Source organism: Pygoscelis adeliae, unplaced genomic scaffold (genome assembly GCF_000699105.1).
Source record: "Pygoscelis adeliae isolate BGI_AS28 unplaced genomic scaffold, ASM69910v1 Scaffold16, whole genome shotgun sequence".
Taxonomy (NCBI): Eukaryota; Metazoa; Chordata; class Aves; order Sphenisciformes; family Spheniscidae; genus Pygoscelis; species Pygoscelis adeliae.
In genome coordinates, this window is record NW_008825162.1 from 93,087 (window position 1) to 108,761 (window position 15,675).

Sequence of the window (15,675 nt, forward strand, 5' to 3'; positions counted from 1 at the left end):
CTTGACTTAGTATAAGCACTGCTTAGCAACAACTAAAACATCAGTGTGTTATCAACATTATTGTCACCCTAAATCCAAAACACAGCACTGTACCAGCTACTAGGAAGGAAATTAACTCTATCCCAGCTGAAACCAGGACAGGAGCGCACTGAACAAAGTTTGGTGACAGAAGGACATCGGAGAGCAAAGACTGCTGCTGGGTAAAGTTATGCTAGTAGTAGTTTTCCAGTCACAGTTGCTGAATTGAGCGCAAACTAGCTGGCAAAGATGAAGACCACATTACAAAAACTAGTCAGGAGACAGGGTGTCCGTTACAGCCCCAGTCAAGACCTCATGGACAATACGGCACTCCATAATCACATCTTGTGTGTCCTCCACCTGCAGCCCATTTGACATGACTTAAGTGCAGAACCGCCCAACACATTATATGACAAAGTGTAAACCAAACTAAACCCAACAACAAATACATAGGGAGAAATCTGGCAGGCAAAATAATATATCCACATAGTCAGTTTTTCAGGATATTATAACTGACAATCTTATAAACAAAACGTGTACTAAGGACTTTGTGTTTGTGTTTCATCCATTAAAAAAAAGGCATCAATCACCCCAAGATCTGCTTCGCTACAAAATCAGAACAAACAGGACAGCTTGTGAACATCTTGGGCCACCAGCACTAAATGCTCTGAACTACTCCCAGCTCAGGGACACAGGTATTGACATCACATCTCCCTGAAGGTTCAAGTTCAGCAATCCTTACCTCCCAGGCAAGCTTAAGGCTAACAGTGCTCCAGACCACCTCAGTGACAGGAGATAGCTGAAGAATTAGCACAAAGAAAGAAAACTGATTCAGCATCTAGGTTTTCTATGTTCTGTTTTTCCCTGCATGAATTACCATAAAAGTAATACAGAATTTATCCTGCATATCGACAACCGTTTTTTTTTCTAAAAAAGAGAACAAATACAAGCGTCCTTATTACATATTTCCCTAATTACACTGCAAATGGTGCTTCTAACTGCAGATAGCTGCAGTGCCTCTTCTTAACTCAGTGTTCATCTGCCTCTTCTTCCAAAATGTTGCTATGCAAATTTCCCAAAATGAAGAGTGTGCCAGAGCGGAAGCGTTAAATCTGAAAACTAACAACCTCTGTGCTTTTCTTCCTGTTCCTGTTGGCAGGTTAGAAGGAGAATGGCAAAAGCTGACCATGCTGTCAGAGAACATGATACAGCATCATAATCCTTAGCACAGAACTGCAGCCAGAACAGCAAATTCCTTCTTGTCTTACAGTATCAAGCATTGGTCCTTTTACTAACAACCGCATACTCAACAAACACGCTGAATCTGGCATAAACCTGCAAGTTACTGAAATACCACTTTCGAGCAAACATTCTGAAAATTTGATAAAATTTTACATTTCCCCTTCCTCCCCCACCAGAAAAGCAGCGATTGCTGGGTTTCGGTAGCTTTAGATCAGAACAACTGCTATTTCCTAACTGTACCCTGAACACACTTATGCCATGAACAGACTGAGAAAGCCACTCCCTACTGCCAGAGAGAGAATGGAAAACACCCAGGATTCTTCAGGGAACGGGGAGAGATCTGAAGGTGCAAATGCCTCCTCCATTAAAACAGATATCTTCAGTATCTACAATGATGCATAAGATTCCTTCTCCTACATAGAGTATTCCCGAATTTTGTTACTGTTTTACACAGGTCTTTATCCTGTGTTGTAATACCTAGGTGTCCCTGCTATTCTCTTTTGTGGAATTTAACTTCATTTTCTACAGAATTGAGCCCCAGGTTTCTTTCCTATTTGTCTCAACACACTTATTCTTCTTAACACTGTGCCTTTTTAGGCCTGTCTAAGTATATATTGATAATATAACACATTTGCCTCGTTCAAAATTTCAGAATTCTGTGACATTTATACCTTGATTACATTCACCTCGTAGCTGGTGGCTAAAACTAAATCCATTGGTCGCCTCTATCTGCAGCAAGCACTAACTCAATGATGGTATAGAAAAAATGAAACTTTTTTGTAATCTTTACCTAATGTCCACTTTTCTTTGAATGCTAAAACCCCCCAATATTTTAATCAATTGTCTTGGGCCTCAGCCAGTGTTTAAAAGTCTGATTGATTACCTCATTTGGTCTAAGCTCTAATTGTTAGACACACCAGTGCCTCAGGGTCTGTAAAATATACTTGCAAGCTGCACATTTGCAGTAGGTTCTTACCTACTATCATACAGCTTATTATCGGACAGATCAAAGTTCACTGAAATGAACAGAAACCTTTAATCTAGGTTTTCCCTCTCAAACCTGCAAGTGGCTAAGTGCCCTCAGTCTTTGCAATCACAGCTGAGAATTCAGCGTGCTCCCTGTGAATTTAAGCTGACAAGGAACTGAATAGAAGTGCAGGCATACAATGAAGCTTGAAGTGGTAGAAAATTGAAATAAAAAATAGAAATGAAAATGGCAGGGGTCCCACATATAGCTTCAGGAAAATGTTCCTATCTAGACAAGGTAATGGCCAGTCATAAGAAAACAACCTATTATAAAATGTGATGGGAAATTAACTTAGACACTGCTTGATGAGTTCAAAACTACATATAGAACGTATGCTAATAACGACCCTAATTACAAAAAGTAAACTGTTAAAAATAATTTCAAATTTAAATATAATGAAAAGAGTAATTTAACACTCAAGCAGAAACCTATCACCTTGACACTAATGCAGTGTAGGCAAGAAGGAACACAGTTTATTTTTAATGACAAATGCAACATTTTGAAAGTACACATTAAAAAAAAAAAAAAATCAGTGTAATTTTCTTAAGTTTGACCAGCTAAAAAGTAGATGTCCTTTACAGAAAAAGTGAGTGTCTTTTTCTGACCAATATTTCAGGGATGATTTGAATTCCATAGCATCAGTAACTCATTCTGCAAGTCAGGCAGTGAAGATCTGGCCTCAAGACACCTGCATGTGGAAATCCATTAATTACACAAAATAGAAAAACTGCTACCAGAAAAAGCATGCAAGAAAACCACACTGTATACAACTGATCCTCTGAGAAGGAGAGAAAGGACAACGATGTACCAAGAGAGACTGCCTGCAAATGCATCCTCTCTCAGGAATGAAATTCACCCTGTTCTGAGATGTCGGGTAGCAACAAAACCTCCCTACTTGTTCCGAACAGCGCAGCAAAAGAACTAAAAAGATGAATGCTGGTTTGCCCTAGTTTTGTACAAGCCTTTTATCTTATGAATGAAGCTATCTCCCAGCTTGAAGAACAATGGGAGAATAATGGAAAAGGCGAAGGTGTGGAAGAGAGAAAAAAAAAGGTAATTTGTTCCCACTAGGGGCAAATACAGTCATGGACTGGGAACACCGGATCAGATGTAACCAGCAGAAAGAAAAATCATGGAAAATGACAAAATGGATGCAGTGGTCTTCAAAACAATATTGGGTTTGTTATTTTCTCTGTTCTTGGGAGGACAGATGTCTGATATATTTATGCTGGTTTGTGACCTGGAAGATTAAGATTCATTTTCTGCGTGCTACTTGGACTGCTTGCTTAATTCTTGGTAAGCCAGTTAGAGCTCGGCTTACAGGTACTCAGATATTACAAGAAACAGATATACTTAGAAGCTTTATGGGATTCTTTTTTTTTTTTTTTAAGAGTATTAGTCCATTTGGTTTAACAATTTCAAAAGGAATTGAACAAAAATGCTCAGGTGCTTTTAAAATTCCACTTTACACTTTTGATTAAATCCTTTAGAAGTGTCCAAAAACACCTTTGCTAAATGAAGACATAAGACCTTCTCATGTCAATGATCCACTGTGAGGACAGATCCTTTACTACAGTAACAGCCCTTAACAAGGGATTTATAAAACAAGTAGGTAGACTAGTTGAAGAGAGTTCAGCAAAGGAAAGGCTGAATGCTTCTCTTGCTAAGAGCAATTTCTAAAAATTGCAGAGGTCAAAATGCCTACCTGGTGCCAGGAGGGTATTCACTGGCATGGTCTATTGAGGAGATTGTACAATTATTTGGTTTTAAGAATGATCTATGGATATATTTCCTTTTATTCTGGCAATATTAGTCTGCTGCAGCAGTATTTTCCAGTTTCCAACAATAACTCCCGTTCTGCTCACAAACACCATTCTGTCAAGTTTACAGCCCCAATCTACCACAGTATTTCAACTGGGTCGCAAAGATCCCAAGTTGGGAACTGCCACTTCCACAGCCTTCCAGCTTGGCTTAGATGTTCAGTGTCAGCTGTAAGAGCAAAAGTCAATACAGTCCATCCTAGCTAGGGATCTAGTACAAGGATCTATAAAAATCCAAATTATTGCATGCTCATATAAAGGTCAGCTTTTTAGCTTTCATACAACACTGTTCCATTGATTTCAACCAAGCTATTACAATTCATAGAAGCTGAAGATCATCTGGTTCCTGCCTTTTAAAATAAAGAGCTGAAACACCTTCTGAAGCATCTTTCAGCAAACTTAATCATCATTTTTGCAAAAGAATGATAAATAATGTAGAACCATCTTAACTACGGCATTTGCATTGGAAGAAAAAATTGGCCATAAAATAATAATTTGACCCAATTTTAAGAAGTTTATACAAATGCATTATGCTGTGCACTAAACTTAAATACATAATTTAGATTACTTTGAATGAGTGACTCAGTAAGCATCAGATCATTCAGAAAGTAGCATGAAGTGAATATGATGGTCTTGCAATATGTCTGGTTACTGCAGTAAACACCAGTTCTCACATCTTACTTAGTGTGAACAGGCTTAAAAGAATACCAAACCATGATTTATAGGAGTTTTTCACAATGGGGTATTTCGTTACCATCCCAGGTAAATATGTCCAAGTTGGCCTGTCCCTTCTGAATAATTGCATTACTGCTGTAACCACATTAACTCTTCCTCACCTCTGGGTACCTTCCATAGAGGTCAATCACCACCACCAGTCCTATCCTGAGGACAGCTCTTTCGACACTGCATCTCTGCGGATGATCTGTACAGATCCTGCCTCACCACTACCATCCTTCAAAAGAGCCCTTCAGGCTGACCTCTCTTTTTTCCATGTGACCAACAGTTGTTTTTTGTTTGAAAAGTCTGACAGTCTGGACACACACCCAAAGTCAGTCACGTCCCATCTGCACTATTTGCACACCTCTGAGCACTTGTGTCTGTTCCAAGATCTTTGCAGTCTTTCTGCTACCTGGCTGCTTCACCCCAAACGTCTGCTGCAGACAACCACACAGTGCCACTGGATAAAATCCAAAATATCTCCTGCTGACTCTGAAGTCAGACTGCCAGGCACAGCAGAAGGCAAAATCTTTAGCATCTATCTCTCCTTAGGCCTTGCTAACATCTTAGTTTCACAAAGTAAAATTGCCTCTATATTACTATTTCTCTGAAATGCTCCGAGTGTCCCAACTGGACTGTTTTTTCTTGTCCAACACGTCCTTTCTCTTCTGCACTGGAAATGATCAGTGCTAGCGTATAGACTAGACATTTGACAAATTAATTTCTTAAGTACTTTCCCAGCATCTGATTGCTGGTTTGGTTAACATCTGGTGTGAAATCAGATGGAAGAGCTACAAGTGACTGAGAAGTATGGATGATGTACAGAAATACTGTATGTACCCCCTAGAAGCCTTCATCTTCTTGTCTCAAAAATCTTTATACCTTTCTCTAAGTGATAGAATGTGAAATAGTTGTACAAAAATTCAAATGTTTGAAAACCACACAAAATATAGAGGAAAAAGGTATATTAGGAACTGCACAAACTACTGGCACCAAACTTTATTCTGATCTCTCTCAATATTACTCTCATTCTGTGTATGTACATGCAATTTGAAGAACAGTGAGAATTGATTTTTGGTTAGATATGTTGTAACCTACACTATCCACTTTCCCAGTAGCCCACACTTCCTTGCAATGAGCTTTGTTTGTATAAACACTCCTGCATAGTGGCAAAAACTCTGATGGGTCACCTTCAGGCAGCAACTGCAAATGAAGCATAACTGTTTTCATGGCAATATTCTGCAGGAGTCTTGGACTCAAATTCTTGTAAATCTTTACACCAGCTAACATGTTTAGCCAATCTATTATCCTTATAAGTTGAGAGGAAAAGTAATGCATTCTCTTCTGTTTAAGGTTCCAAATAAATTACTGTGACATACTCTGCAAAAAATGAACGAGAGACTACACAAGTGCCAGTGATTTCAAATTACTTTTAAGGCTAAAACGATCAGTGCTGAACTCCACAGGTTTCTGAGATTGGACAGAGCATGCACTCCACCGTAACAGATGATTTAGAGCGTTAAATGTATTGCTGACTGCCATACAAAGTCACTTCTTGCCCTTCAAAGTGCCACTACCTTAAAAAAAAATCAATACAAAATTAATTATAGGAGGGAACTTGTGTGGACTGTCTCCAGTGAACTCTGCTTCTTTCACACGTAAGTATTTATTAAGCCATTATAGGTGAAAGATTAGGTCCTGAGCATATGATGCTAGACAATACTCACAGCAACCGCCTCCAGGATTTGTTTAACAGCATCAGCAGCATCTCGTTCACTGTAGTAACCCTTTTCCACAATCCTACAGAAAAAGCAACAAGAGAAATTATGTTCAGGATTATGTATTAAAGTAAAAGCTTCTTTTGAAAAATGAGCTAGAAAACAATCAAATTTAAATATGACCAGGACTCTGGAGTGCCCCCTAAAGAATAGAAAACAACCCTTTTGCAATTTAGGTTACCTTTGATTCCCAGTTAAATGAAAAACTGGAGATAAAGTATCAACTAGGTAAGAAGCTCATAATATATACACATTCAGTTGAAAGGTTATGAAATTTTCTAAAATTCAGGGAATCTGAACTACTCCCAGATAAAACTAGGTATCCTTTAGGAACTCTTTTTCACTTTTATATTTAACTTAAGCTTTCCCCCCTCTTATTTATTTAGTTAGCTATTAAACAAAAGCACAGTGCTATGCACACACAGATCTGAATTATTCAAGAAAAAGGGTTGGTGTAAACATTTACTAGCTTCAAATTATCCCTTGAGCATAATGCGCTGAACAATCATCTTTTTTTCCCTGATCAGTAGAAAATTGGGGGCCCTGTAATAAAAAAACACCACAGTTTCATTAAAACTAAACCTACTTTTTCTTCTTTTCTTCTTAACATAAATAGCCAGTATGCTTTGTTTATTTTGTATAGATGATATGTAATAGCTTGATTTTGTAAATGTGCTGACCATGTGCAGCTTATGGTGAGTTCAGCAACATTTATGAGTTCTGAAGATCCTGAAAATCCGATTTTCTTTCTCCCTTTGCTTTTACATCAGTTCAATCTTGTAAAAACAAACAAAACCCCAACTTTCTTCTTTAATAATGTTATCTCCCTGGAAACTTACCATGATAAAAACATTAAGAAAGAAAATACTTTTCTGTGTTAAGGTAATGTTCTGAAGTGGTGTATTTCAACGTTGTATGCTATCCTGCATAGAAATGGCAGCACAGGTTAATGCAGATTTCTGGGTTGGTCTCCCAAAGCCCAGCTGTGCTACTGCAACAATTTCAGAACACCAGCAGTGACAGGGTTTGGGGGCTCTCTCAGGATTTGCATCGCATGTTCTCCAAGAACTGCCATTACAGAATGAAACGTTATGTAAATGCACAGTTCAGTCAAACAGAGTCAGCAGAAGATACAGATTTCCGCAATGACATATAAGAAGGTATTAAAAGAAGGATCTATCATTCACACGTACTAATGCCCCATTTAAGAAACCCAACAGTCTTTTTACTGTTGTATCTAACTACATATGGTGTTTGTGAACTACAGTAACTATTACCTTAAAGGTCAGATCTTTGACCTGAAGTTCTGATTTTTTACCATATTCATTTTTCAAAGCCCAAGAAAACATAGACAGATGTTGTCCAGAAACAGAACCTGTGGTGCCTATCATACATTTTATAAAATGATCTCCTGCAAGCACACAAGCCAGTTTTACAAACAATGCTCTAAAATCCCCATGAAGCAGGAGAGCAAGAAACCTGTAATGTCTGAAGTCAAAAGTCACTGGAAAGACCTTCTGCCTCAGGGTCCAGAAACAGACTCTGCTTGTAGCAAGAAGGGTATACTCCTTTCTCCCCACTTCCCCTGTTTTCCAGCATCTTTTTATCACTTCTCTTCGAAATACCAGACTCATACTGAGCTACCTTTAATGCAACTCCTTACAGCTTTACAAAAGCTGACAGGAAAGGTGTTGACTAATGTACATATGAAAAGTATTACTACATACTCATTAGAAGATTAAGTGTAATAAGAAATGATACAAAGATGATAAGCTACCAGAGACAGATGTAACAAGCATGGCACTGCAGAAAATAGTCTATACAGGGATATTCCTAACCAGCTGCAATTACTTTACCTTAACACTCATTGTGTTCACAGACAACTAAGTCTGTTCATGTGGCATTGGAAACAGCAAGTAATCCCTCTCAAGCAGGAGTTCTATTTCACCATGATTTCTTGGCTGCATAATTACTTGGCCATATTTCTAGAAGTCCTTTTTTCTGGCAGCACTTCAGCTACCATCCCATATGCACTGCTTTACCTCCTTTGCATTTTTGTATCTTTAGCCTTTCCCCTACTTTGGTCATCTGTTTAAACCATCAGGGAGAGCTTTACTTGAACTTAGCACCACGAGGGTAAAACAAAGTAAAGTTTACTCAGTGAGACATTATGTTAGGCTTTTAGCCTCAAGTTTAGGAAAGAGGTTACGAAAAATCATAAATTACACAATAAAAGGCTACATTATGCTTGAAAGTAAGATTCCTCCTTAGCTATTTCAGGCTGAATTATCCTTCTCTGGTAGATTACACGGCAAGACCTGAGCCCCAGTGACCCTCTTGCATGGGCCTTTGTTCCCCCAAGTATACTGGTTTGGCTTCCTCCTAATTTTTAATTTAAATAAAGTATTTAGTGTCAGCCAGCAAGTTCCTGCCTTTAGCATCCATAAGCATTTCTGAGAATACAGACCTCACCCCCCATCCCACCTTCCCCCTTCCCTGCTGGTATTTTGGGTGGTAACTTGCTCCTGCCACCATGGCACAAGAAGCATGTTAAAACACTGTCCTTGTTTTACAGGATTCCATGTATTAAAGACATTCATAAAATCATTCTGTTAAGCTTACAATCTTTACTAGGGCACGGGAGATAGAAACAAAATTTCAAATTTGGTCACAAGGTAGTAAAACAAAAAAGACTACTGTGCTAGTTTGACCCTCTGCTTTCAAACTGCCATAGACTTTGGAATATACTCCTCAATGCACCGCAGGAAAAAAACAGGCATCGGGGGGCTGCTGCTGGGGAAGTGCTGCACATGGGCTGAGCTGCCAGCATCGCTCAGGCATACGTCCCCTGGCAACTGGCCACCCTGCCCATGCCTTCAGTCCAACAGCTGCAGGATGACCTTGTGCACCTGACCTCAGAAATACACGAGGCAGGAGGCAAAAGGTTTTAAGGTTTCAACAGGATTTGAAATTTTCTGATTTTCCAACACACGTGACTAAGATCAGAGAAATATGCAGCAATACAGTTACAATTCAATTTACATTTCTCCCTTCATTCAACAAATTTCTAATTTTACAGTATGATAACCCAGTATTTGTTGTATTCTTTCTTTTTCAAACAGATAAACCTGGTGGGGGGGGAAGATATCTCTTAAAGGCAGCCAACTTCTTTGTATTTTCTTCCACTCAACCAAATCAAAGAAAAGACGAGGTTCTTAGCTTCCTGTCAGTGCCCAGCCAATGCAGGAAGAAAACCACCAATTACCTGGATCCCTGGAAACAAGAGAGATCAAGGAGATGCTCAAGACTGCCCTCATGATCACAGGATGTAGAAGACCAGCCCACCCTGACTTAGACAACCATATGTTGGTATGGATAGGATACTGCTCTCATCATTTACATTAAACACATAACAGAAGAAGCACACAGACACTGAAGATGAAGCCATTGTGAATTTACACTTTACAGTAAATAAATGTAATGAAGTGTGGGCCCATATTTCAGGAGAGCAATAAAAACCAACTGTAGAATTATTGTGCAATGCGCATGACTCACCCACTGACGTTACATGTGAATAACATGCACTGCCAAGCCAATTTCAGCTTATGTCACATGCAGTTAACTTTCTAGTTTTTCAGAAGTCTAGAATTCAGACTTACTGAGAATATAAACCTAATTATTAATTAATAATAATCTAGCAAGTTGAAAGCCTAATCTTCTGTAACAGCAATAAATGAAAAAAGACATACTTCTTGCGAAAGATGAAAATTTATTCCTAAGGGCATTCTGCTTTAAGACTAAAACCTGGCTATTAGGCAGTAAGGAAGAGTACTGAAAGAAGATTATCCTGTAGTTTAGGTCCTGTAATGATGCTGGGGGATCATTTGCATATCTATTTTTTGCATCCTCCCTGGGATAGTTTACATAAAACAAATGGTAGGTGTGTCAGCTTGCTTTATTATAACAACACTCCTACCTGAGATCAATGAAGGATTTTTCAATATCAGCCTGCAGATCAACAATGACTCATCACCCTTTTTTCCATAACAGGAAGGAAACCTGCAGAAATGTCTTATTTTGTTATTATGGAAGCAAAAACAATTATTTATACCTAGTTTACAGAATGATCTTTAAGAAAAGCACGGATAAATAAAGATTAAACCTTTGTTGAAAGGACAGAAAGACAGGAACAATAAGGAACTAATTAAATACTCTCTTTGATATGCAAATGAAAGAGCCAGGTAGGCCAAAAGAATGCTGGAGAGAAAAACTGGGAGGAAGACAGCAGGGAATCCAGAAGAAGGGATACAGAAATGCTTAAAGTCAAAGAGAAAAAAAAGCTTGGAAAAACACTGAATTTGGTGTCTCAAACATCCAGAAAATTCAAGACAGCGCTTCAAATCAAAGACGACATTCTAGAGCAAGCAAAAATGCAATGTTGATGAAATAAATGGTTTGTATTCTAATCACATTTGTATAGAATCACTTTTTCATGCTTGCATGTACGCATTTATTGAAATATTCCAATTCAGTTGTTTACACTTGTACATGGCCAGACACACATCTAACAGAGTACATACTGATGGACACCAAGGTCACTAAAACACGACCTGATTTAATCTTGTCTTTCCAATCACGTGTGAACATATTTGAGACAAATCTGCCTTCTTCTACAAAGAGCAGCAGGGAAATATTTCCCAAAGGCTCCTCCTCACTCCTCCTTCCCCCTACCGCTGGCGATGGAGATGCCCCTTGGGAACAGCCCCGCTGCCCGTGGTGCCAAGGCACACTCCTGCCTGCCTGCAGGGTCCAGTCACCCAGCAGAGCCCACCCCACTGAGCCCCCCGACCCAGCGCCCACGGCCGCCCCACCACAGCAATGATAACACCCTCTCAGCTGCTGTTGAAGCTCGGAGGTGGAAAAGCCTTGTGCCGCCAGGTGAACCAGCTATAAAAAATTTAGTACTGAGCAAAACCACCCTTAGCATCACACTGCCCAGCAAGCCTGTGGAAATGTATTTCTTGTGATCCATGCTGTCTTATACACAGCAGGTAGTTGAAATCTGGCAGCTTCCATGTGATCGTCAAGCACATGTATTCATTCAAGTGTTTAATAATTTGCAGTAATGCTTGCCAGCTTCCATCCAGCCTTTCTAGCACTTCTGTTCCTTCTGAGCACTGCAAGTTTTCCGGCAATATAAATCCTTTAGTTTTGCAGATGGTTTTCAGTGTAGCCTCTGGACATCCACTGTTCCACTCTACCACAGAAGTGCAATGTTCCCTATGTTGCTTATAATGTTTCCATTATGCACACCTTCATCAGAGTCTACATCAGCAGAAGCATAAATTCTTACCAGTGTTCACCATAATTCTGCAGCCAGCAGTATAATTTGGAAAGACCATTCATTGGATATTACTCCTTTTGCAACATTCTTCTAAGGACTTGGTACTATGCTTTAATTCATCACATCTGTATGAAGTCTCTGAAAGCAATGGGATATCACAGTAAAGGGAGCGAGGTAGTGGCCACACTTGCTCTGCAGAAACCTTATTACTGGTAGGAAAAAAATAAAAGGAAGAGTGCTGTCCTGCTAAACTAAACACACTTGATCTGAAAATCAATGAGGAAAGAGATGGGGAATCCCAACATGTCATTTTAGAATCAATTTTCAGAGCAGTATTAAAATTATATCGTTATACAATTTTACAGTTGACTGGGGATTAATGACAAGCATGTTAGGCAACAAGTGGAAACAATCAATCTCCTACAAAAACAAACAAGTGAACATTTCATCACAGAAGGAAAGGACTAGGCTTCGGGTTTGATTTTTCAATGAGTAATGAAACAGAGGGCCAGATCTTTCCAAATCCAGCAAGAGAAACAGCTGTTTGCACAGCTGCAGTGGTAAAAAAAGAACCAAAAATACCCAGCAACCTGCTTTGAACAAGCAGAGGACTCATCCAATGCCAGACGATGCTAGACTGGAACAGTCACCGATGGCACACACCTCTTCATGCAAGACTGCCGATACCTTCAATTCTCTGTCAGCACCGGCCGCTGCACCGGCAGTGAGACCTCTCAGCTAAGGGTGAGGAAGGGCTGTATGTCCTTCCCAGGCAGCACAGCCCGCAGACCTGCTCCAAGCCTTGCACTGTAACTACTCCTGAAACTTGTAATTGAGAGCACCAGCGGGTGGAAGAAGCAACACGACAGAGGAACCAAATGGTACAAGAAATGAGTACTTTACGAGCTCCCTGACCCTGAAACCAAAGCCTCTTTCTCTTTCGTTTTTCTTGGGTATGGGAATCCAGTGCAATGACTATTCCTGCCATTTTAAACGCAAGCTGTTCTCGTGACTCCTTGTGATCACGCAAATTTGAAATCTTACCCACTTTAACAAACTTACTTTTTCCTCCCCCACACTCTAAATTGACTAGTTCTCCTATTCTTAGCTTTACTTCCCTGCTTCCCTCCTACACAGGCCACCCTACCCATCCTCCAGCTTGCCTGAAATCTGAGCAGGTAAAGTCTGTTTCTTGCTTCCCTTACCTCAGATTGGTAAGTGCACTTAGTTTTATGCTAATCAATCTAAACAGTTACTCTGAAATTTGCAATATTTAGCCATCATTTAATATTGCTACTACAAATACTATTTCTCCACACTGTGGAGTTGGTTGCATTACAGTATTAGGTGAATCTAGAAACATATAATGTAGCTTGCAAAAGGCCTGCTGAATCAATTTAGCCATCCCAAACAGTAAAATTTTTTATTATTTTATCAGTTCCCAACATTATTTCTCTTTCTTTCTTCATGCTATGTCTGTATTTGCTTTTTAGATCATTCTTTATAAATATCGCAATATCAGAAAAAGCTGTCACTGTTTTTAAGGTCATTTTCATTCTGCTTTTGTCCAAACCTCTTGTACCGCATCTTACCTGTGGGCTGTGTCCTCTTACAGTCTCAGGCAAGACACTGGCCTATATAAATACAAGATCTGTTCCAATGCCAGTATATGCTAACAATTTTTTAAAATATTTGTTTCTATATAATAAATGTTGATTTATCTAAAATTCTTTGGTTGCCATGGAGATTTTTTCTGTACATATTCACTTCTTATGTAAATTGTTATATTTCATTAAAATGAAATTAAAAGATGTCTACAAGGTAAAGTGAGACTGAAAATTGGGGGAAATGGGAAAAGAAAATGACATCACTCTATTCAATAGCAAAAATGTTTCCACAAGGAACACTTTCTCAATGAATGATTCACAGATCTGTTGGCTCATACCTGTACCGAGGTGATTCCATTTCCTCGTTGCTTTGATGCATTTGTTTAGTTAAAAAGTAAGGTTTCTCTATAAATATTTAGGTATTTTCCACACTACAGCATTGAAGAGTAATAAATATAAAAAAAGGAGCTCTGATTCAGCTTGCTGATTCTCCCTTATTTTACAACGATTTTCATAATTCAGTGCAGACCAGCTGTTACTGTTGCTAGTGACTCAAACTGCCTACCCATGATCTGAAGAAGGATAATGGGAAATACAGAACTGGGTTTGGATTTGACTCCAAGTCAAACAAACTAGACATTTTTCTTCAATACCTAGTTTAGAAATGAGATGCACCATAGCAGTTACTGAGGAAAACTATTTTCCCTCCATTGTTATTAAGTAAAAGGCAGTTTCTGATAAACGTGGCATGCAGGAGAATTTAGAGAAAGATAGCATATTTCTTATATCTCATACTAGGGTTTGTTTCCCCCTCTTTAACTTTCTTTCTACTTCTTACTCAGCATTTCTATATAGCACCCACAGAACTAGAAAAATCTTGTAGGAAAATCAGGAATTATACATTAAAACCCTGGGTAAGACTAAATAAATGGCCACACCTTCAAAAGTAGCAATCACCCAGGTGTCTGCAGTGAAATTAGTAAGAACAGTTCAGTACCCATCATTTTCAAAAAGACAGGTTCATCCTTCAGGAGCTTAATTTCAGTAGACATTTTTTAAAATAATAGTCTTTGTTTCTAGAGGTTGGGGAACCACAGTGCTCATAAACTAGCAGCTCAAACTTCTCTCTCAGACAAAAGTTTCTGTGTTACCGGCTGTGTGAGGCAACGTGACAAACTGAATTATTTCAGAATTTCACAGCTCCTGTCTGATGAGCAACAGGGAAGGGGCAAAGGTTGCAAAGGAGGCAGTGCCCTGGGGAGGGGGAAAGAGCAGCACCGAAGGCACTGATGAAGCTGCCCTGCCAAGAACCAGTGAGGCTTCCATTGGATTTCTTCATCTAGCTAAGGGCATCACATTATAAGAAAGATGTGGGAATGTGGAGGAATTTCAACGGACAGTAATTGAGACATAGAAAACACGACTGGTGACAACAGGTTGCAGGGACTGTGAATACATAGTCTTCTGCAGTCCTCCACTGCGTGAGAGTTTGCTGTAAAGAAGGAAGTAATCACCTTCTCTCTACCTGCTGGGGACAAGGCAAACAGATTCTGGCCAAATTTGCAGAAAGATTTTCCTAATATTGAAGCTGAATCTAATTACCAGGCTGGAGAACAACTGGAATAGCCTACATAAGAAGATCACAGAGGTGTTTAAGAAACCAAACCCAAAACCCTGGACCCCCAAAGGATGGTTGAAGGATACTCCCTGAGCTCAGATGAACAACCTGCCCAGTCCAGCCCTCCATGCCAAACCAGCACAGCTGTAGCTGCCATGACATTTTAAATACATTGCCCCGGAGCTCACTCTGGCACATACATCGCTTACTTCCCAATAAGAGTGAAACAAATAGGCATCAAATTCTGAAACTGGGCACTGCTTGCGTAACATACGTTGTGCTTATATCCCTCTATGTCACAATTCGCAAGAGTATTCACATTGTCATCATTCAGTTCAGGATTATTTCAGGTTCACCTGTTCCAGTCCTCCTTTGGTGGCCTTAGTACCTCTTACAGTGCATGGATGCGTGACACATTCCTTACTCCAGCGGTTAAAGTTCAGTGTTGAACTGAGAAGTACATTATCTGAAAAGGATTTGTTTTCCAGGCTTTCATCAAAAAAT

General features: G+C 39.4%; 1 protein-coding gene across 1 annotated transcript in view; it reads right to left on the reverse strand.

Moving 5' to 3' along the window:
* The window catches only part of CAMK4 (calcium/calmodulin-dependent protein kinase IV), a 103,663-nt gene that overhangs the window by 55,822 nt on the left and 32,166 nt on the right, over window positions 1–15,675 (reverse strand). Inside the window, exon 5 of the mRNA XM_009328731.1 lies at window positions 6,552–6,624. Within this exon, the coding sequence (XP_009327006.1) occupies window positions 6,552–6,624 (73 nt within the window). The remainder of the gene's footprint in view (window positions 1–6,551; window positions 6,625–15,675) is intronic.